The sequence below is a fragment of the Rhodnius prolixus genome, unplaced genomic scaffold, assembly GCF_049639745.1.
Source record: "Rhodnius prolixus isolate KJV_2025 unplaced genomic scaffold, Rpr scaffold_11, whole genome shotgun sequence".
NCBI classification, from domain to species: domain Eukaryota; kingdom Metazoa; phylum Arthropoda; class Insecta; order Hemiptera; family Reduviidae; genus Rhodnius; species Rhodnius prolixus.
Genome location: NW_027411625.1, coordinates 11,799,048 through 11,821,423, shown reverse-complemented (window position 1 = coordinate 11,821,423; position 22,376 = coordinate 11,799,048). Strand labels below are relative to the sequence as shown.

At 40.0% G+C, this 22,376-nt stretch overlaps 3 protein-coding genes across 4 annotated transcripts; 1 reads left to right on the top strand and 2 right to left on the bottom strand.

The window, feature by feature from the left end:
* Positions 1–174: 174 nt before the first annotated feature.
* On the top strand, positions 175–17,163 carry spas (spastin). 2 transcript variants are annotated; one of them, XM_074138119.1, is made up of 9 exons: positions 175–589; positions 2,228–2,420; positions 3,990–4,160; positions 4,547–4,707; positions 4,776–4,937; positions 5,267–5,524; positions 12,291–12,481; positions 13,406–13,599; positions 16,372–17,163. In XM_074138119.1, exons 1-9 carry the CDS (start codon positions 317–319, stop codon positions 16,533–16,535), a joined length of 1,767 nt encoding a protein of 588 aa, XP_073994220.1. In that variant the 5' UTR covers positions 175–316; the 3' UTR covers positions 16,536–17,163. The 2 variants fall into 2 exon arrangements, with proteins under 2 accessions (XP_073994220.1, XP_073994219.1); XM_074138118.1 differs by having other exon boundaries at positions 4,520–4,707.
* Positions 17,164–18,708: 1,545 nt separating this feature from the next.
* Positions 18,709–19,977, bottom strand: LOC141459400 (uncharacterized). The gene has a single exon (XM_074138445.1). It carries the CDS (start codon positions 19,975–19,977, stop codon positions 18,709–18,711), a length of 1,269 nt encoding a protein of 422 aa, XP_073994546.1.
* An 863-nt stretch (positions 19,978–20,840) lies between these two features.
* Positions 20,841–21,485, bottom strand: LOC141459399 (uncharacterized). The gene has a single exon (XM_074138444.1). It carries the CDS (start codon positions 21,483–21,485, stop codon positions 20,841–20,843), a length of 645 nt encoding a protein of 214 aa, XP_073994545.1.
* Positions 21,486–22,376: the final 891 nt, after the last annotated feature.

Below are 22,376 nucleotides of genomic sequence, written 5' to 3'. Positions count from 1 at the left end.
GCAAGCTTGTTTGTCCAACAAAAAGCCTTCATTTTCTTTTTAAAATATTTAAATAATTTTATTTAGTTTTTCTATTATTAAGTTTAAAACAAAAATTAGTGGTAATTTTTGTGTTGTTGGATTTAATTTATGCTCTATTTATAAAAGCTTTAATGTTTTCATTCAATTCAGAAGAAAAACGCGAATTTTTAAAGGTGTTTTGTATTGATCTTTTCCCAAATGTGTCAGTTATTAGAAACACTTTTTGATTTAGAAAAGAGGCACAACAACGATTTTAAAGAGTGATATATATTTTGTATCATAAATGGGGTTCTAAATGTTTCACAAAGATACACAAAAATGTCTAAAAAAAATAAGAAAATTAGATGAACATAAAATTAGCAATAATAGTACGAATAATGAAAAAGAAACAGTGCATGAGAAAAATCTACACATTGCCTCGTTACCAATAATATTTGTGTTCAACATTCTCAGATCAGTTATTTATTTATTTTTCATAATATTAAGGTATATATGGAAATCGAGTGCAAAAGTGATGTTGTTCAAAAAAAATGCAGAAGAAAATAGACAGTCTGCTGAAGTAAAACATGTAAGTATTATTTATTATATTCTAAAAACTGTCTAGGTCTGATACTGTCTGTTCCCCAAGCACATTAGATTGTTTTATTTCCTTGTCGATTCTTAAGATTTTGAAGCAATTGTGATTTCTTCGAAAGTGTTAAATCACTGTTTCTGAATGACCGGTCCAGTCATTTATCAAATGATAATTTGATGGTTCCAGATCGGGACGTATGTAATGTTGAGGTTTCAATTCCATCAAGTACTGGAAGTATATTATTGTGTATCACTCTTTTGAGATTCATATAGCCGACGGTATTTCTGTGGCTAAGCTGCAGACAGTAAAAGAGGAAAACAGCGATTCGTCCGTCTGAGATAAGTTCGTTTTGCTAATTCCATCGTAGTTAAAAAAACATAAACAAAGCAACTTTTTTCAAACTATCTGTTCTCTAACTTGCTCGACTGATTTGCTCGAGAATTTACTACAAGCTATAGCATTCTTGATTACGCCAGTAGGTCCGTAACAGTTTCATTCTTAATTGTACTTTGGATGTGCTGGTACGAAACTCAGTTTTTAAAAAGATAAGGGTCCTCTCGGATATTCACTGCTAAAAACTAAACTAAATTCTTGTGTGTTCACCTCGAAGTTAGTGCTGGAATATTCTTCCGATAAGACTAGAAAATTTTCTTGTGTCAAGTAATGTAATTCTAGTCTGGAAGCCAGGTGATACGGTTATTTCAGAAAATGAGGAGGTTCAGTTAGCTAAATTAGGCGCTTCTCTCACCTTTATTGGTCCCGAAAATGATGTTGGACTTACTTCTGTTATGGCTGCAAAAGATGGATTAAGTTAAAAGCTGTCGGCAATCTAAAATGGTAATTAGGGTACAGTCAGGATTGATAGTAAGATGATTTTGTGTTTGATTTCTCACTGGTTGGGTCGCTTTGCTGGACATGATGGTTTAGAAGACACCTTATGGGGCTCATCCCAGACCCTTTTTGTACTAGTTGTGAGACAGAGGAGGAAACAACTATTCATTTAATGAAAGGGTATTTCAGCTATAGGAGACTGAGTTTAGAATGTTTTTTTCGACTTATAATAATGACGATCACTTGAATGAAACCTTCACCCAGAGGATTTTTCGTATCAAGTTTCCAAAAACCTTATTTTTACTCTCTTTTTTTTCTTATGTTCTGTAGGTACTTAAGTAGATGTAGATTGAGACAATCTCAATTCAGATCATAGTAAATGAGAATGCTCGGTAGAAACTCAAATAAATACAACAATTGGTATTTAAGATCGTTAAGGCACATTAAGTTACTTATAATTCGCAAATTATAAATTAATTTAAAAACCAGATAAGGTAATCAGAATGCTTGCCAGAGGTGATTCGTGGTTCAGAGTAACATGCCTCATTTACCTGAAAGTTTTCTGGTGCTGCTATGCAGGGATCCTCTTCCGCAGCTGGCGCCAGAAGTGATGTAAATAAGCAGAGTGAAGCCCTGGATCAGCTTCCTTTCAACATCTTTTCCAAATGTTCTGGACCTGACCTGCTAACGTTGCTAAGCCCTTGTAGAAACATCCTTCCCCCAAAAATTCATTAATTACAGAAGCGGCGTTTCTGGCATTAGATTTTTTTTAAAAATTTAAATCGTATTTCATGTATCCAGATTGTTGAGGGCATTGAAGTTAGTGAAGAATTAATTTGTCGCGAACTAATCTGTCGGATGGCGAGTCACAAGTCCAAGCAGAACGGCGACCACTCAAGCACCAGCGAGCCACTGCTGGCCAAGCAAAAGGAGCATCATCGTAGGGCTTTTGAGTTCATATCGAAGGCACTGAAAATTGATGAAGAAAATGAAGGTGAACAAACTTATCTATCACAAATATTGTCAGAAAAAATAAGATAATACTCAACTAGTGAATCATCGCTAAAACTGTTTAAACATTTTTTAAAAGTAACAACACAGACTGTATGTGATCTCAATCCCCGCATGTGAGCATATACGAGGGTCGTTTGAAAAGTCCGTGCAAAAATAAAAACTACTTAATTTTTTGGGGTAAACCTTTTTTATTTTTCAACATAGTCTCCTTTTAGGCTTATACACTTCGTCCAACGCTGCTCTAGTTTGTTGATTCCTTCCGAATAATAGGATTTGTCCAAGTCTGAAAAATAGCCATTCGTTTCTGCAATCACCTCCTCGTTTGAATAAAATCTTTTTCCCGCCAGCCATTTCTTCATATTGGGGAACAAATAGTAGTCCGAGGGAGCCAAGTCTGGAGAATAGGGGGGATGTGAAACGAGTTGGAACCCTATTTCCATTAATTTTGCGACCACAACTGCTGAGGTGTGAGCTGGTGCGTTGTCGTGATGGAAAAGGACTTTTTTGTGGCCCAATCGTGGGCGTTTTTCTTGCAGCTCGGTTTTCAAACGGTCCAATAACGATGAATAATATGCACCTGTAATAGTTTTACCCTTTTCCAGATAGTCGATGAGGATTATTCCTTGCGAATCCCAAAAGACAGTCGCCATAATCTTTCCGGCCGAAGGAACGGTCTTCGCCTTTTTTGGCGCAGATTCCCCCTTGGTAACCCATTGTTTAGATTGTTCTTTGGTCTCAGGAGTGTAGTGATGTATCCATGTTTCATCTACAGTGACGAAACGACGCTTAAAGTCCTGCGGATTCTTCTGGAATAGCTGCAAACCGTCCTTGCAACACTTCACACGATTTCGTTTTTGGTCAAGCGTGAGCAATCGCGGCACCCATCTTGCAGATAGCTTTGTCATGTCCAAATGTTGATGCAAAATATTATGTACCCGTTCATTCGAGATGCCCACAGCACTAGCAATCTCACGCACCTTCACTCTTCTGTCGTCCATCACCATATCATGGATTTTATCAATGATTTCTGGAGTAGTAACCTCAACAGGGCGTCCAGAACGTTCAGCGTCACTTGTGCCCATATGGCCACTCCGAAAATTTTGAAACCACTTATAAACTGTTCTAATCGAAGGTGCAGAGTCACCATAATGTTTATCAAGCTTCTCTTTAGTCTCCTGAGGCGTTTTGCCTTTCATAAAGTAGTGTTTAATCAACAAACGAAATTCTTTTTCGTCCATTTTTTGAAAATCACTCGACTTCCTCGATTCAAACGAATGCCAAACACAAAGAAATAGACCGATCTGGCTTAAACTTGGTGTGTGTTCTTCCAAGAGATGCTACTAACTAAACATAACCTCGATACGTGCCAGTGGTGCTATCTCTCTGACTTTGCACGGACTTTTCAAACGACCCTCGTACTGTAGCCCAGAGCTCTGTGAGCTTACTAATTAAATTACAAACAAAAAAATTTACTCACCAACGTATAGTCGTATTTGTCTAATTTTTGCTAAATTTATTTTAATGATAAATTAATCTCAACTACTTCTAGGTCACAAAGAAATTGCTATAAAATTATACAAGAAAGGAATTGAGGAATTAGAAAAAGGAATTGCCATTGATTGCAGTCATGGTAAAGGCGAAGTCTGGGAAAGGGCTCAGCGATTGCAAGCCAAAATGAAGACTAATTTAACGATGACTAATGATCGTTTAAATTTATTAAGTATGAGTTATTTAGTTCTGCATTCTTGTTTGTTGCTGCATGTTGTGTTAGCGAAGTATATATGTGTGTGGGTGTGTGTGTCAAGGAAAATATAAAAAAAACTAAAATTTGTAGGGGACCCACTCTTAATATTCTGTTTTTTGCACCATCATCGCTAAATCAGCTAAAAGCATCAAAATGCATCAACCGCAAGAGCGATTGTACTAGCTAAATGTATATGTCAGCATAACTCATTAACGGAAAGTTCAAATTTGATAGTTCGTTTAGATGCTATGACGGTCTTTTGGAAGGTTTTCGACAATGGTTCCAACGATTTCATCAAACTTTGCAATTTCAACAACTAATAGACCTATTATTAGGCTTCCAAGGTTTATTCTTTGTTCAAGACTCAGAGAAGAAGATGTTGTTGAATATCAACGGGCGTGGCCATGTACTGGTGAAGAGTAAGACCTTGCCGCGATCCATGGGCTCGCGGAGTCACAGTACTTCGCCAATGCCTCAGGTTAAGATTAGTCGCACACCTCCAGCCATCAAGAGGCAATTTTCGGTTAGTATATTCGAACATGACAGCATGCTTTGCAGTGAATTTTTTTTTCATTTTTTGTATCTTTGTAGGGACCTTGTATTGCACCGATCAATCGACCAAACATCAAATTAAAAGCAATGTCTCGAGCAGGCAGTTTGAAGGGTGTTGATCCAAAACTAGCGCAAATTATCATGGATGAGATTCTGGAAGGTGGAACCCCTGTACTCTGGGATGATGTGGCTGGCCAAGAGGTATTTACCACGCTCAATTTGTAATCTAGCTTATGTAAATCCAACTTTAGCAATCTCACATTAAGCCTTTGGCATTCAAGGAGAAAACTAACGCTGAACACTCCTTCATAAAGCCAAGCTCCAGTCCTGCTGTATTTTACGAACAAGAATGTATAAATACTATTTTGTACAAGTACACTCTGCAGAGTCTAAAGATTAGACAATGGAACTGGTTTATTTAGGATCATTTCTATAAGAAAGAGTGAGAGATGGTAGCTAAGTTGAAGCAGGGAAGTAGCAAGCAGACAGAGGTGAGTTTAAGCTAAAGCAGTTTATATCTTGTCCTGCAGATTGCCAAACAAGCTCTAAACGAGATGGTGATCCTTCCTTCACTGCGGCCGGACCTGTTCACGGGGCTGCGCACGCCGGCCCGAGGACTGCTGCTGTTCGGGCCACCCGGCAACGGCAAGACGTTACTGGCCAGAGCCGTGGCTACCGCCTCCAATTCAACATTTTTCAGCATCTCTGCGGCCAGCCTCACTTCTAAGTATGTGGGCGAAGGCGAGAAACTGGTGCGAGCGCTGTTCGCCGTTGCTAGACAGCTAGAGGTGAGTTCTTCTCTAGTCCAAAACTCTAACTTCCTTAATTCATATATTTTATAATTAATAAACGTTTTAACTTATCATATCCGTAGTTTAAAAAATAATAGAACAAACATCCAGCTGCCTGAAGGTAATGGCAGTAGTTAAAATGAAATAAAATTAATAAAGTCAAACGAAACTCCCCTTTTAATCTACAAAAAATTGGAGTGAAAACTCACTCGACTATTACTGCAGTTATTTTAATTATGGATAAAATGACACTTACGTATTATCGCATCCATGAACCAGACCATTTGAGATCTACCACTTGCTATAACTTAGTAGGATTTCTTTGATGTATTTAAAAACTTATAAGTTTTTAAAAAAAGTAAGTAGGGGAGAGGGGGCTCCTTTGAACAGTTTTAATTTCTCGCCAAATAGTTAAACCATTTGTTCGGTCGCGATCGGGGACGTTCGGCCAGTTCGGCTGGCTATGACTACGCGCGCGGGCGATGGGCCGACCAGCGCGAAGTCATAGCCAGCCGAACTGGCCGAAATGTCAGCGCGTGAACGTTGACACCCCAAAGCGTAGCGTTAATTGGGGCGTTATGCGCCAGCGGATAAAACCGGAAGTGACGAAGCGGGTCACAATAATCGTGAATAGGTCACACTTGAGTACATGCAAATATATATAGAGAGTAGAGCAGAGGTAGGAATGAGTAACACTTACCCTTGCGGCCGGATGTGAAGCTCCTGAAGCGCAGTGCTAGAAGTATAAGGGCGAATGCCAGGACAGCGGATATGATAGAGGTATACGCGTCTCTAAGGAAAGCGGAAATAGTAACTGTATATACTTGTCTGAGGGTTAAGCGTAGCGTGGAGGAAGAGGGAAATCTCAGGAAAGGCGTAAGGAGAGGACGAACCTTGCACCGGAAGCGGGTCCACGGAGTGGCCCGCGAAGCGTAGAATTATTGGGGTGATGTCCCTGGATGTCAATCGAGTGCTGGTACGTGTATACCACCAAGGCGGAAGCGAAGCGTAGCAGCGTAGAGAAGCGGTAAGAAGCACAGTAAAACCAGCAGGCTCAAAGGCACATACAGCAGACCAAGCACCGTACAGGACGCTGGTCAGTAGCGGACTCTCTCAATAGATAAGAAGGTGACCCTATGGTCTAAGAGAAGGTAGAGGGGGTAGTTGGGCAGCGTGAGAATGGCATAGAATAACATCGAAAATAAGTTAAAATATATACAAAGCTGAAAGTCCAACCAGCGGAGGCGAACGTCAGTACGCGCGCGGGCGATGGGCCGACCAGCGCGAAGTCATAGCCAGCCGAACTGGCCGAACGTCCCCGATCGCGACCGAACATCCCGCCCGCCCTGAAGGCTTGCTTCAGTAAAGATTGCCTGAGGAGGGAGCAGAGCTTGACCTAGGTTCGATGGCTGGCCATGGAAGCGGTGGGCGGCAGTACGTAGCCGTTTCGACCGCTGCTGAAGCGGGCGCTGATTCCCGAAGGCCTGGGTGATCTGTTCACAGACTTGGGACTTGGGAAGGCGGTTAGGATGGACCGTGGTGGGGGCTCGCTGGGGAACAGCAGGTAGCGGAGGCAACCAGTGAGGTCCTGGAGTCTCGAGTTCAGGATCTGCAGCGTTGGCCGAGAGGGTGCATAGTAGTAGGGAGTTCTGGGTAGCCTCGACTCTGGGCGCAACGTTTAGAAATCTCTTACCTAAGGAGCGGAGATCACTGCTGCAGCGCGAGAGGTGAGGACTGGGGGTCTGATTGGCAGCCTCTTTTTGATCGCCCACAGTGAGGACTCGCGGAGGGTATACCCGCCCGCCATTCACAGCGGCAGGGAGGTTGCGCCTCACGGTGAGCGGAAGGTGCGGATGAGTGAGGGGATTGTCCAACTCGCGCAGTGAGGGAGGTGCACCAACCAAATTAGTTTGGGTAGCGGAGTGCCCCGCGAAGGGTAGCCCACACTGAGCAACACAGTGCGAAGAGGCCGCGCTAACAGCGGATGCGAACAGCGGGGAGATATTCCCGCACTGCCCAGTCGTGGTGGCGAAACTGTTGAAGGCTACCAGAGGCCCCTTGGGTAGTGGGGTACCGCACAATCGCACGATAGCCCTGGCGAAGGGGCAGGTGAAGTTGACACCGGCCACCCTGCAGGCTGTAACCGCAAAAATATGCGTAGACGGGAGGGCACCCATAGAGGGCGTGTTGAGGCGAAGCGTAGCAGCGGCGCAGCATAGGCTGCAGTTGCTTAGGTAGTGCCAGCAACCCCTGCGCCCATCCGGGATGTCGTAGTGGCCACGGTAGAAGGCATGGGGGGCTAAGGCGCCAGCAGGAAGAAGACGATGAAGCGTAGCATCGAGGATGAGACGGGGGCGATACTGATGCTGACGCTTTCTTAAAGAATAGCGAACCACGTAGAGCAGGGGTGCTGCAGTAAGAGATCCACCAACGCACAGCAGATCCCTGGAGCAAGGGGATTGGCACATAGCCTCACTGTGATGCTGGGGAAGAGGGGCACACTCAGCTAAGCTGAAGTGCAAGGGAGGTGATACGGGGCGTGACTCCTCAGAGGCAGGGTGTAAGTGTGAGTGCGTGGGAGAAGCACCTTCAGCCTCAGTGATGTGAGTAGAAGGAGAAGCCCTCTCAGCCCCAGTGAGATGAGTCGGAGGCGAAGTGGGGTGCGGCTTCTCAACAGCGGGGGGCGCAGGTGAGCTCGAAGAAGATGAAAGAGAAGCGAGAAGGGGTTTAGGGACTGTATTGTCTTCCCAAAACAGTTGCACTACGCAACTAAGTGCATTCTCCTCTTCTTCCGGTTCAAGTGCAGCAGTCCGGGAGTTTGCGGCCGGGGCTGTACTGGCCGACAGAAGAGCGCGAGAACTCGTTGAAGGGGGAGGAGTTGCGAGGAGATGTCGCAACCGAGTAGCGGAAGTGCGTGATGATGCGATGATGGGGGGAGCGGGCACAGCTGTTGCAAAGGTGTGACGAATTTCCCTCCGAAGGTTCTTCACTTGACAGATCTCGTCTATTAACTGATCCTCCGAGAGGCCCGCAGGGAGCGGGTCTGCGGCTAGATACGAGTCCGCGCATAGCAGGAAGGAGTCAAAATCGCTCTGGACCAGGGTGCTGAGTGAGGCGATTAGCGAGGCAGTTGTAACGGGGTCCTTTCCGCAGTGCAGAAAGGCCTCAAGATGGCGATTAAGTTTCCTCTTAATATCGCTAATCAAGTGGGTGAAAGCAGCGAGTGATAAATCACCTTCTTGTTCGCTGTAAGGGGCCATAACAGTAGTAAGCACTGAGAAAAATAATTTCAAATTCGTTTAACCTGATGCAAAGTGTTCTTAAAAATTGAAGCTCTGAGGTTTCCTCAGTATTTCTACGAACAATGCAAAACGGTTAAGCGTAGAGGGCATTAATTTCAAAAGTAGAACATTCACGATTAAGGGATTAAGAAATTCGGCGTCTATTTACGAAGAAGACAATTATTGTCAAACTAACTGCTTAATAATAGAATCTTCATTTAAAGCCTAATTTTTATAAAGTGTGTTACAATAAAGTAGTAAACACAAATATTTTCGCAGTGGGATAAGAAAGATTTATTTCTTATTTCGCAAAATAATAATAAGATTCTGTGTTTGTAAATAAAAATTAAATAGTGTACACACAACTTGATTCAAGTTTCTGTATTTAGCGGAGCGGGATTACAAAACAAAATCTGTATTATCATCAGAAAGTTAGCAATAACAAACACAGCTAGTATTTATTATTTTTATTATGATCTGGTTTATTTAATACTTTGGGATAACAGCTATTTGGGGGTTATTTCCGTCTTAATAGCAGTGTCAGTGAACCATTTCACGCTTAACAGAAATAAGCTAAATTCACTGAAACGTTTTAGCGAATTATAACACAAAGTACACAGGGTGTGGGGCGAAGCAGTATCTATCAACGAAAGTAAAATAGATAAAATAAAATTACGATGCCAAAAGTAATATTTAATAATTACTTAACAGGTGGGCGCGTAATAATTAACAAAGGCTGAACGGTCACCGAGGTACCCGGCCTGCACAGCGGTAGAGTAAAATAACCACCTCGTGTAGCGGAAGTGAGGTGTGCGTTAGGCCCCAAAACGCCACAATGCGTATGCCCAGATGTAACAAACCTACCCGGATGCGTTAGCAGTACGTGGAGCACGCTCAACACGGAGAAGCGATAGTAAAAGGACGCAAATATGTTAGAGGGAAGAATTTTTACACATTGACCTTGAAACAGCGAAACGTTTACACGCAATGCGGGGCAATTCTTGGGGTCACAGAATAAGGGTAGATAGTCAGATCCGGCCCGGAGGACCAAAATGTCATCGCGTGAACGTTGACACCCCAAAGCGTAGCGTTAATTGGGGCGTTATGCGCCAGCGGATAAAACCGGAAGTGACGAAGCGGGTCACAATAATCGTGAATAGGTCACACTTGAGTACATGCAAATATATATAGAAGAGAGTAGAGCAGAGGTAGGAATGAGTAACACTTACCCTTGCGGCCGGATGTGAAGCTCCTGAAGCGCAGTGCTAGAAGTATAAGGGCGAATGCCAGGACAGCGGATATGATAGAGGTATACGCGTCTCTAAGGAAAGCGGAAACAGTACATGTATATGCGTCTAGAAGGAAAGCGGAAATAGTAACTGTATATACTTGTCTGAGGGTTAAGCGTAGCGTGGAGGAAGAGGGAAATCTCAGGAAAGGCGTAAGGAGAGGACGAACCTTGCACCGGAAGCGGGTCCACGGAGTGGCCCGCGAAGCGTAGAATTATTGGGGTGATGTCCCTGGATGTCAATCGAGTGCTGGTACGTGTATACCACCAAGGCGGAAGCGAAGCGTAGCAGCGTAGAGAAGCGGTAAGAAGCACAGTAAAACCAGCAGGCTCAAAGGCACATACAGCAGACCAAGCACCGTACAGGACGCTGGTCAGTAGCGGACTCTCTCAATAGATAAGGAGGTGACCCTATGGTCTAAGAGAAGGTAGAGGGGGTAGTTGGGCAGCGTGAGAATGGCATAGAATAACATCGAAAATAAGTTAAAATATATACAAAGCTGAAAGTCCAACCAGCGGAGGCGAACGTCAGTACGCGCGCGGGCGATGGGCCGACCAGCGCGAAGTCATAGCCAGCCGAACTGGCCGAACGTCCCCGATCGCGACCGAACACCATTTATGATTGGTAATTTTCTCCATTTGTTGTGGTAGGCCTGTTGTATAATTGACAGAGTTTCCCGTCGTTTTCATTGTTTGTAAACTCAGAATTGAGGAATGTTATATTTTGTAAGGTGGAAGTAAAATTTTTGTTGTAGCTTCGGAAATGTATTGTGAAGATTGTAGTGGACAAGGTGTAAGTATTGTTAGTCCATATTAACATTTGGAATTCGTATTTTTAAACCTCGTATTTACAAAAGTCTATTTGCTTGCAAAACGTGTTGGATGTTATATTTTCTATAATGGAAGGAGAGGGAGCACATTTCAACATCACAGTTAAAATGTGCTCTACCGACCTGCAAGTTTGAGAATTTTTTTATTTATTCGCAGAGAAGGGGAAAGTGGTCCGAACCTACATCAAGAAGCGCAACAATCCGAATATTTTGTTTAAACCTCCTAAACCCATCACTTCGGGTACATCATCCCGAACTGAGTCATTTTTTATTTTTGAACTAGATTCAGTGGTTTAAAAGAGAATATATAGTAGTGAGAGAAATAACTGATAGAAGGTAGATTCAGAGTAAAGTAATGTCATTTCTTTCTATTTTATATTGTTTTCAAAGCTACCCCACCAGTGGGGCAGATATTAACATTTGACACAGAATTTTTAAATTAAAAAAATTTAGATGTGTATGTAAAGTACCAACTGTTTATTGAGATAGAAGACTTGAAAGTTTTAGAAAACAAAATAAAAAGGTTCAATAATATAATTCTGTGCACTCTGTAACAGAAAATGTAAATTCTGTTCAAATGTGCCCCCTTTCCCTTACTCTTCATGAAGTATAGAAGACACCAAAGAGCTACGTCAAACTTTTTCTAGCAACGGAAGATTGATTGTCATTTTGAGCTTCCGCTTAACCCAGCTAATTGCCTGGTCCTGGCGACCTTTGACTAACACCTCTTGCACTCCAAACCCACTTTCTGAGAGACAAACAAAATTAGGTGCACGAGCAAGAGATGCAGGATGTTTCTATTATTTTGCCCGCCAAGATAGCTGGTGTTACGCCAACAGATAGGTTCAAGTTTATCAAGAAATGTTAACGTTGGGGAAGAACGTTCAATTAGTACGATTGCCAATAAACTTTGGAGATAAGCAAACTGTCCTCCCTTAAAACATAAGAGTCTATTTTAAAAGTCTTTCACCCACCCAACCAATTATATATATTTCACCCACCAATTATATTTAAATATATAATTTTTCGGACTTCAATCCAAAATCAGAGATTGATTAATTAGTTTGTTGTAGAGAAATTTGTTTCACTTGTGTTGGACTAACTTTTTTGTTTCATCTATTGTTTAAGTTCATTTAATATATTTGCATATAACTCTAGGGACTAGGACATCTTCAGTGCGTATATTTGTAGACAATTATATTTTTTACATTTGTAACATTAAAGGTCTGTTTGCCTTCAGTTCTGAGTTTTAGGTACTATCAACTTCCTCTGGGCAGTATTTTCCTGTTACAGTTAACAATGGCATTATCAGAATGAGCTGTAAGATTTTCATATCATTGAGTCACTAATTGTTTTTGTCGCAGCCGTCGATAATATTTGTGGACGAGGTAGACTCAGTATTGAGCGAAAGGAAAGAAGGCGAACACGAAGCTTCCAGACGATTAAAGACGGAATTTCTAGTGGAACTGGACGGCCTGCCTGCCAGCAATGATCACAAAGTGTTGGTGATGGCCGCCACCAACAGGCCTCACGAACTGGACGAAGCGTTGCTCAGGTGGGTTTTCTGAGTGTTAACTTATTTAGTGACTTAACTTTCTGTAATTGGACCTTAGCCTCCTCGATTTTGCTGCCCTCCATTCTGTCTTGAGCTTTACCTTTTAAAACCCACTTTCGGACGATATTCTCCAGCAGCCTAAGTTAAAGTAGTACTCGCCTCTGTACATCACACGGACTGCTGAACAGGATCTTTCTTTGGCAGTTTTTCATTAGACAATCGCTATTTCTGATCTAGCATCTCATTCTTCTCTCAACCTGAACTGCTACATTACAGAATGTTTTGAGTTATTTTCTGCACTAAGTTACCGTCAGATCCCATGGGGTCACAAAAAATATGTACTGTCTGAGCTTACAGCAATTTATCGTTTTTGCATGTGTTCACACATATGCATATTGACCTTTTTCTAAAACCACTTAGAATGCGCGGACCCCAAAACGGATATTTGTGATTGAAAAATATCAAATCGAATATTTGACATGATCTCAATATTTTTATTAAAAGTAGTCGTTCATATATTTTGTTTTTCTCTCTTGATTGCTACCTTTTTCCTCTATCGCCTGCAAAATTCCTTCTAGGGCACCTTTTTCTACCCGTGATCAGCAAGTCGTCTATGTATCAAATACTGTGGTAATTTATCATGAATAACTGATTAGTTTCCATTGCCTGCTCCGAACAAGGATTAAACACCAATAAGATCGCTTTTTTAGGCATGTTAGGTAAAATGTTGCTCTTTCATGAATATTTAAGTTTTGCTGAAAGATCGGTTATTATCTCTTCTCAAGTCCTCTCTGACCTATCTCAACTTGAAATTGAACCTTGACTCAAACTGTCTAGGTCTTCACAAACAACTTGGAGCTAAGATGAACGGGTTCCTAGACTACATCTGCTACTTTTATTTACCTTATTCTTCTTTTCTTGCAGACGTTTCCCAAAGCGTGTATTCGTGTGCCTGCCAGACATGAAGACTCGAGCTTTGTTGCTGGAGAGGTTGCTGTCTCGCCAGGGTGCTCCATTGACCTCTGCAGAGATCAATACCATCGCTCAACTCACCGAAGGCTATTCTGGATCTGACATTACAGCTTTGGCAAAAGACGCCGCTCTGGCTCCCATCAGAGGTAAACTATTTGTTTTTTTTTTATATATTACAATCTAGTAGTGTGTGCGAGGGTACATATCTTAAACATATCTCGTAAGTTAGCAATTACATTGTTTAGACCTACCACAAATATCGTAATTTCGTGAGAAAAGTCTTATAATTGAGCGAATTTCGACATTATAGACGCAAAATGAGATTTTTTAATCTGAGACATATAGGGTGTTCATTTTAAGACGGCTCAAATACATTTCATGCTTAAACGGTTGATGTGAGCAAAAAATGGTAGAGGAAAAATTTGTTGCCTGTCACCTCTAGTTTCAGAATATGTGACTTGATTTTAGATTCCTGCCCACATACGCGGCAGAGCGCGTCCAAAAGTTAGGGTTAGCAGTTGACCCCCATTTTCATATACACAGTTTTAAAGAGAATAAAAAGTTATGAAAGAAACCATATCTTTAAAATTAATGGTGAAGGCCATTTCAAAATCTGATACTTATAAATCATATTTCAATTTTTTAACTTGTTATCAAAGAGAAAGAAGAGCACGTGATAAGTCATTTTTATGTATTTTTTATCCCCTTTCTTCTGAAAATATTGCCAAGGCAGTAAAGCTAGTATTTTTCTTAATATCGGGAAATAAGTAGTTTTCCGAGTGATTTTCTAAGCAATAATTAAATGTTAAGAGCTTTAGATGTTCACAAACATAGACAAAAGGGCTAAAAAAAAAAATTTTACTTCTGTTACAAACAAGAAGGTTTAATACTTTTTTGTTAATTTTGGGAGAGTTGCGTTTAATTACCAAAAAAAAAATGGAAATCTCTCGCCACATATTTAAGTGATCAATATCTTTCATTTAAAGGATCAAACTTATTTCTTAATTTATCAAATAATGCACTTTACGCAGCTTGTGCAGCATGTACTGTGCCTTCAAAGGTGCCTCCTCGTAAGAAGGAATATAATATATAATGAAGAAGGTGTTGGCTCATAAGAAGAGAATATACAATAATAAATGCAAGCTGGACTCAAAGCCGAGATGAGGCGACCTGGGTTCGGTGCAGTACACTAACCTGCGGATTATAGTTCATTTTTTCTAGCAAATACGAAAGAAAAATTAAGTTGAGGATAATAAATGGAAAAATACTCTTAAATAAAATAGTATTCCAAATCTCATCTAATTTTTACATCTCATAGGTTTTCATGGTTTGATTACGAGTTATAAGGTAATAATAATAATCAGATATAAAAGTATGAAGAATAATAAAAATTTAAAAACCATATTTAATAATACGTATAATAACAAGCCTTTATTTACACATATTAGAGAAAAAGAAAAAAAAAACTCAAACATCCAGTTTAAACAAGACAAAAGTTAAAAATAAATAAATAAAACGTCACTAATTAATTTCATTAAATCAAATAATTTCTCTAAACATCATTGTTTACTGTTCAATTTTGTTATAAAATATGTGGGCCTTCCTGTAGGGGAGTTCTGGTTCCTCAAAATGATCTCATTTTTAATTTTTTATTCAATAAGTCAGGTACAGTGATATTGAATTTCTAACACAATATTTCCAACTCTTTATTAATGAACAATTTATTTTTATTATTATTTTTTTATTGAGGTAACTTCCTTTAATTGTACACAAGGGTACCTGAGAAACGGGAGAGAGATATCTCCATAACTACTTACGAGCCAGAACGTATATAGAGCCAGAGACATCCTCACGCCTTTGTTTCGCACATACAATAGCCCTGCTCAAAGCGTGTATTTTTTAAAGAAAGCTATCTCTTTTTTTAATTCTAAACTTTTAAATGAATACAGGGCGAATTTTTTGCATAAAAAAGTAAGGTAATGCCTATTTTTTCAGGTGGGTTTTACGTCTAACAACTAGGTGTCGTGGACGGAGACGTTTAGCAAACATACTTTACGACAAAGTTCTCATATTAAACAAATAAAATGCAAGGCCTACACCGGGAATCGAACCCAGCACCACAATTCATATTAGCTTTGCAGATCTCGCCTCTAACCACTCGGCTACAGTAGCACCTTATTTTTTTTATTTTATTTCAGTTTTTTTATAAATCCTTTCCTTGAAATGTTGTAGTGGTAGTCTCGATGTTAGTGTAATTCGCTGTTACTTGAAGCAGTTCAGTACCTCAATTTTTTTCATTATGGTACCACCATTTTTCATTATGTGCAGCCCTAACTCCACTTTTTAAAAATCAATATTTTCGATTTATTTAGGTAGATATTCAAATTCTACAGAAAACAATGTTTATGAAAAGAATTTGTAATGTGTTGCATTGCTGTTTTATCTGTCGCCAATACAAACTATATCGCCCATTTAAGTCAACATTTTAAGCAATGCATTTTTAACTTGTAGGCTACCACCAAGTAATTTTCGAAATATAAAAAAAACGAAAAAAAAACATGAGAGGCGAATGCAGACACCCCTGCTTTACCCCTATGCAAATTTGAACTCACTGTTACTGCATTATTACACCACACTGCGGCTGATGAAGTGCAATATTTGGCAACGGTTGAGGCTCTGAACATAGTGTCTGTGAATTTCGTTGATGCAATGAGCTGTAGATTCAGCTCCTTAAATATAGTCAGTTCAACTTGAAGAACAAACACTTATGCGGTTGTTTGCGCTTTTAGAGTTCTTTGGAACGGACTTGCTACACCTCAAATAATATTAAAACTAAGATTTAGTAAAAAAGTCAAAATTTGAAGAAAACATAAGTTAGAACTTAAGAGAAAGTTGTTTGATCATAAATTTTTTTTCAGAACTGAACACAGAACAGGTTAGAAACTTAGATCCATTACGGGTGAGGCAGATCACTTTCCAAGACTTCACGCAATCATTGAACCGCATCCGCAGAAGTGTGTCCGCCTCGAATCTAGCATCATATGAGAAATGGAATCAAATGTATGGTGATGTAAGCATGTAAGAAGAAAATAGAGGACCAAAGCTGCAAAAATTTAAAATAAACAAATTGTGCCATCAAGGTGGATAGATTATTGTTGATCTTGGAAATCAATAAAAATAAGGCTGCGCATTTTGTAATGATTGTTACTGGTTGCTTCGTAGGGTGACAGTGAGCACAACTTTACAAAACGAGTACTTAATTATTAAGCTCATGTTTGTGGCCTTCCGGGTCTTTGGGAACGGATTTATTCTCCATTCGCGTTAAGCCATTTTCCTAGGACAGTCATAAATGCTAATATAAATTAATGCGACTAACGGTCCTTAAATACTTACTGCTTTCTTTGGCAAAATACCCAGGCCTCTTGATTACAAGCCTTACTCCTCCACTGCCTCACATTTGTATTCAGTGGCTCGTCCTTAATATCTATCCTTCGGCAGATCTCCTATCTTAATCACATTTGCAAATCGACCTTAATGGGTCGATAGGTATTTATTCTTCCTGATCTTCTGTACTCAGTTCACCCCAATAAAACCGTAAATTTTTCGAATCTCCTTACTCTTCCAGGGTTCAAGTCGAAGTCTATCTGAAGAAGTGAATAGCTCACGACCATGAGCAATAAGAAGTGCTGATCTGAGGATTGTTTTATACATAGCCGTAAAGAGAGTACGAATCCCGCGTTTGAAGAAAACTCTTAAGTTAGAATTTTAGGAGAAAGCTGGAAAAAAAAGATTAGTGATAGTGGGGACGACTTGCTTCTCGCCAAATAATATATTACAGTATTTATTTATGGATAAATTTACGTATCATTTACGTTGTCTAATTTACAATCAAGATAAAAGGCATTGCTTGGTAGTCGTAAGAGAGAGTTCTCTGGCACTAAATAAAAATTCACAAACGAAATTAAATCAAAATGATATTTTAAATAATAAATAAACAAAATTTGTCTAGTGAAAATTAACTGTTCTCTTTGGGTTATTACTTCCTATGAGCCTCTTCAGCTCACTGTCGGGTGATAAGCAATAATTTTTTTTGTAGTGAGAGAACAATGTCTAAAGAAAGTCATGCTTTAAAATCTGTTAATTAATCTGACAGAAATAGCACTTGGCTTTTCTTTGCAACGGGAGCACAATTTGGTTATTGGCCTAAGTGCAAAATTTACTTCCCCGTTGAGCTCCTTGTTCTAAATTAGATAAACAAATTTTTTATAGAAAAAACATTAGTCAGAAAACAGCTATACTTGTCATTAAGTTTCCCACTAAAGTATACTATTACTATTACTAACATTCTAATATTGAAGTCAAAAAGATTTAATAAAAATTGAAAGTTTGAAGAAAATTAAAACCGAAATAGCAGTAAAAGAAAGTTATATAGATGTTTCACGTAAATTTGTTTTATTAAATAATGATAACCTAATAAAAATGGTGTGTCTTCTGTCTTGTCTGTTCATGGACTGAGTGTGATCGGTCTATGTGTAATCTAAATAAAAATAAAAATGTTTGAGTGCGATAAGAAAAGCTCATATTGTTGCTGGCTGTCACCGACAAACAATCCGCCCATATGCCGTTTTTACTAAACTATATTTTGTGTAATTTTTTAAAATAGAATCTTTTTTTTATATTGTGACTTAAGTAATCCAAATCTTAAACAGTTATATCTTGGTATTTATAAATTTGTAATGAGATTGCACACTCGGATGCCACAACACCTTCTTTTGAATTTGAAATAAGCTTATAATATATGTATTAAATAATACATACTCGTATATGTTTAGTAAAATATTTTGATTGATCAGAAAATGTTTAAGAAATAAATTGATATATAGTTTAATTAGTTCAATATACGTTACAGTTAAATGGATATCCAATTTACAAAGTTACAGTTGGTTTAAACAATAATTCAAAAGGTGATAGTGAAGTATACTCCTATATGATATGATTTAAGCACGCACTCACTAGCCCAACTCACATGACCGACTGCCCTACACAGACAGACTGCGACTCAAGGTACAAAGTACCTTGTTGTTGTTTGATGATAAACCACAACTTCCAAATTTTTCAATGAATTTACTTAACATACCGCCCACCAAAATTTGGAACTTTTGAAGAACTATGAAGATAATAATGAGATGTGATGTGATGTGATGAGAAGTTGCGTGATGATGTGGATGGTCGTCTGGATCTGATGTAGAAACTGATTAAGGCATGTTCTTATTCAGTTGAGGTAGAGGTGCTAGCTTAGTTACAGGGCGCTTATAGACTCCTTGAGCTGTCTTCACAGCAGCTACTCGAACGATACCATCAGAGCCAGGATGAATACTGATAACTCGAGCAAGGGGCCACTGTAATGGCCAGGTGTGTAAATCTTTTAGGAGGACCATGTCACCAACTTTTAAATTGGTTGTTGTAGTAATCCACTTGGTACGTTGTTGTAGCGTTTGGAGATACTCTTTCTGCCAACGATCCCAAAAATGTTGTACTCGCTCTCTCAGATATTGCCAACGAGTTAAGTGATTAAGAGGTAGGTCTGTTAAAGTGGCTTCAGGAAGAGCAGTGAGTGGTGCTCCGATTAGAAAGTGCCCCGGAGTGAGAGGTTGAAGATCTTGAGGGTCTGTAGACAGAGGTTGAAGCGGCCGTGAGTTTAATATAGCTTCGACCTTTATGAAGATGTTGTTCAACTCTTGGGATGAAAATGTAGAACTGCCAATAAGTTTGCGAAGCAGAGTTTTGGTAGACTTGACTCCTGCCTCCCAGATTCTCCCAAAATGAGGTGCTTGAGGAGGATTAAATAGCCATGTGATGTGATGATGATTGATGTGATCAAGAATGCATGCTTGAGTAGTTTCTGAGTCATGCCAGGCAGCTACTTCAGCAAGATAATTAGCAGCGCCAACAAAGTTCTTTCCACAGTCGGAGAGCATTTTAACAGGTTTGCCCCTCCTTGCAATAAAACGATCTAGAGCATCAATGAAAGCTTCAGTGGATAGTGAATGCACCAATTCAAGATGAACTGCTTTAGTAGATAAGCATACAAATAAACATAAATACACCTTCACCAACGGTGACTTTCGTCGAGGCGTCTTCTTGCATAGAAATGGTCCAGCAAAGTCTACTCCTGTTTGATAGAAAGCTTTGACTGAAGACAGTCGTTCGGGAGGTAGATCGCCCATAAGTGGTGCTCGGTTTGATTTGGTCATTTTATGGCAGATGATGCATGTTCGTTTCCGTTGTTTCACCAAACTCCGTCCAGCAGGAATCCAATATTGTTGTTGAATAGCAGCAAGAAGAGTTGCAGGTCCGGCATGTGCATGTTCTATATGAAAATAATCTATCAAAATGTTAGTGACTTGAGAACGTCTTGGAAGTAAAATTGGATGTTTGGATTCAATAGGTAAGGAAGAATGGCGTAAGCGACCGCCCACCTTAAGAATACCAGTTTGATCGACAAATACATTAAGACTTAACATTAATGGAGTTGGGTTAAGGTGATCATCGAACGCTTCCGGATAATAATGATGTTGTAAAGTTTGATACATTTGATGTTGGCAGCGTCAAATTCTAAAGCAGTGATAGGACCCTTAGGTCTGATGTGATCGGAAAACTTTGATTCTGGTACAAATCTGAAAGCGTAAGCTAACGAATTGACCAGACGACGGTATTCAGAAAATCTTTCAGTCCAGTTGATGAAATCCGATACGTGAAAAGTAACAGTTAACGTTACATGAGAGGATTTGATTTCAGGTATGTTTTCAGACGAGATACTACTTTCATGTGAGGGCCATAAGGTCTCAGGTTGGGTCAACCACGGGGGGCCCGCCCACCATAAGGGATGATTTAATAACTGGGTTGGTAGCAAACCTTTTGAGCAGCAGTCTGCAGGATTTTCATGGGAAGAGATATGCTTCCAGCATTTAAGATCTGTTAGTTCGCTGATGCGAACTACGCGATGTGCAACAAAGGTCTTCAATGTGTGTGCTGGAATTTGAAACCAGCTAAGCACGGTAGCTGAATCGGTAAAAAACCAAGTAGATTCTATTCGGAGGTGTTTAATGAATTTGGCAATAGATGTGTACAACGAAGCAAGCAATAATGCACCACAAAGTTCCAAGCGGGGAATTGTCATGGGCTTTAGTGAGGCCAATTTAGATTTAAGGAGGAAAACTTTCCTCTTAGAATTCATGATGGAGACTATGTAGAGTACAGCACCATAGCCTCGTTCAGAAGCATCACAAAAGCCAACAATGGAACATGGTGCCTGTGTATCGTCCAACATAAGGTAGGGTGGGATACGAACTTGTTGAAGGTTAGGTATATCTTGGAGAAAATTCTCTCAAGTGTGCAAGATAGCAGTTGGCAAATTCTCATCCCAACCAATTCCTAATTTCCAAGTCTCTTGTAGAAGTATTTTAGCGATAAACACAGACGGGGACACGTAACCTAGAGGATCATAAATACGTGCTATAGTGGATAATATCATTCGTTTGGTAGGAGGTAAAGCAGACATATGTATCTTGTATGAGAAGATATCTTGTATTGGATCCCATTGCAACCCCAGAAGTTTAACAGTTGGTTCTTCCATTTCGCTAAAGGATATTGGCATTACCTTACATTGATCAGAACTAGGTTTGATAACATCTGAACTGTTGCTCGTCCATTCGCTCAACTGGAAACCTCCTTTTGATAATAGGGCAATTAATTGCTCTTTAATAGATAATATCCCGTCAATAGTGGAAGCACCCGTGACTATGTCGTCAACATAGGTGTCATGGGTAAGAGCCTTAGTGGCTAGAGGAAAAGGTGCACCTTCATCAGTCACAAGCTGTTGAATGACACGTAAAGCCAAGAAGGGAGATGATTTGAGACCATAGGTAACTGTGGTTAACTCGAATTCTTCAATGGGGTGATCAGAAGAAAAGCGCCACAAGATATGTTGATAGACTCTGTCATCAACAGATATAAGTATCTGACGATACATCTTAACGATATCTGCAGTAATCACGAATCGATGCTTTCGAAAATTCAAAATGATGTCACTGATATCTGTTTGTAGTTTGGGGCCTGCACCCAGATAATCATTTAGTGATCCAAAAGTTGTTCTGCAAGAACCGTCAAAAACAACCCGCAATTTTGATTCACCATTTACAATCTTCGAAACCCCATGATGAGGTATTACGCGGGTCTGTTAGTTGTTACCATGTGCCCCAGGTCAAGATATTCTTGCAGAAATGAATAATACTGATGGGAAAGAGCGGAATCGCGTGCAAGTTTAAACTCCACATTGCGTAATCTGTGTAAAGCACACAAATGTGTTGGGCCTAGATAATTAGGTACGGAGAGAAATGGCAATGAAACGACATAACGCCCATCAGGCATACGAGAATGAGTAGCTTTGAAATGATCTTCGCAAAATTGATCGTCGGGTGATAAAGTGGGCTGCTCAGTTTTGATGGTCTCGATTTCCCAAAATCTTTCCATAAGGGAATAGACATCTGAAGAAGTAATAAAGAATGATGATGTAGATTGAGAACAGGAAAGCTCCGTGCATTTACCCATAATAATTTGACCAAAGATGGTACTAAGTAGTTTTGGTTCCTTTTGATTAAAATTAAACTCACAGGGAGGTGAAGAACAGTCTAAGATCTGTAAGAAAAGATCCGCTCCGAGTAGGAAATCAATAGGACCTGGGTTCCAGAAGTCGGGATCCGCTAAATTCAGATGAATGTAGCGTTTCCATATTGATGGGGGTAACTTTTGATGGGGTAATTGTTGTGTAATGATAGGGATAACAACAGCCTCTGTGTGGAGGTCATTACCTTCTTGGTTGGTGTTAATAACGTGGATTGACCAATTCCAGATACAGATATGT

Bases quoted from the DNA above. Each gene is read 5' to 3' on its own strand.
- LOC141459400 (XM_074138445.1), bottom strand. From the start codon at position 19,977: ATGTTAAGTCTTAATGTATTTGTCGATCAAACTGGTATTCTTAAGGTG.
- LOC141459399 (XM_074138444.1), bottom strand. From the start codon at position 21,485: ATGTATCGTCAGATACTTATATCTGTTGATGACAGAGTCTATCAACAT.
- spas (XM_074138118.1), top strand. From the start codon at position 317: ATGTTTCACAAAGATACACAAAAATGTCTAAAAAAAATAAGAAAATTA. The intron at 4,161-4,519 runs GTATGAGTTATT...ACCTATTATTAG, and splicing joins TGATCGTTTAAATTTATTAA to GCTTCCAAGGTTTATTCTTT. The intron at 5,525-12,290 runs GTGAGTTCTTCT...TTTTTGTCGCAG, and splicing joins CCGTTGCTAGACAGCTAGAG to CCGTCGATAATATTTGTGGA.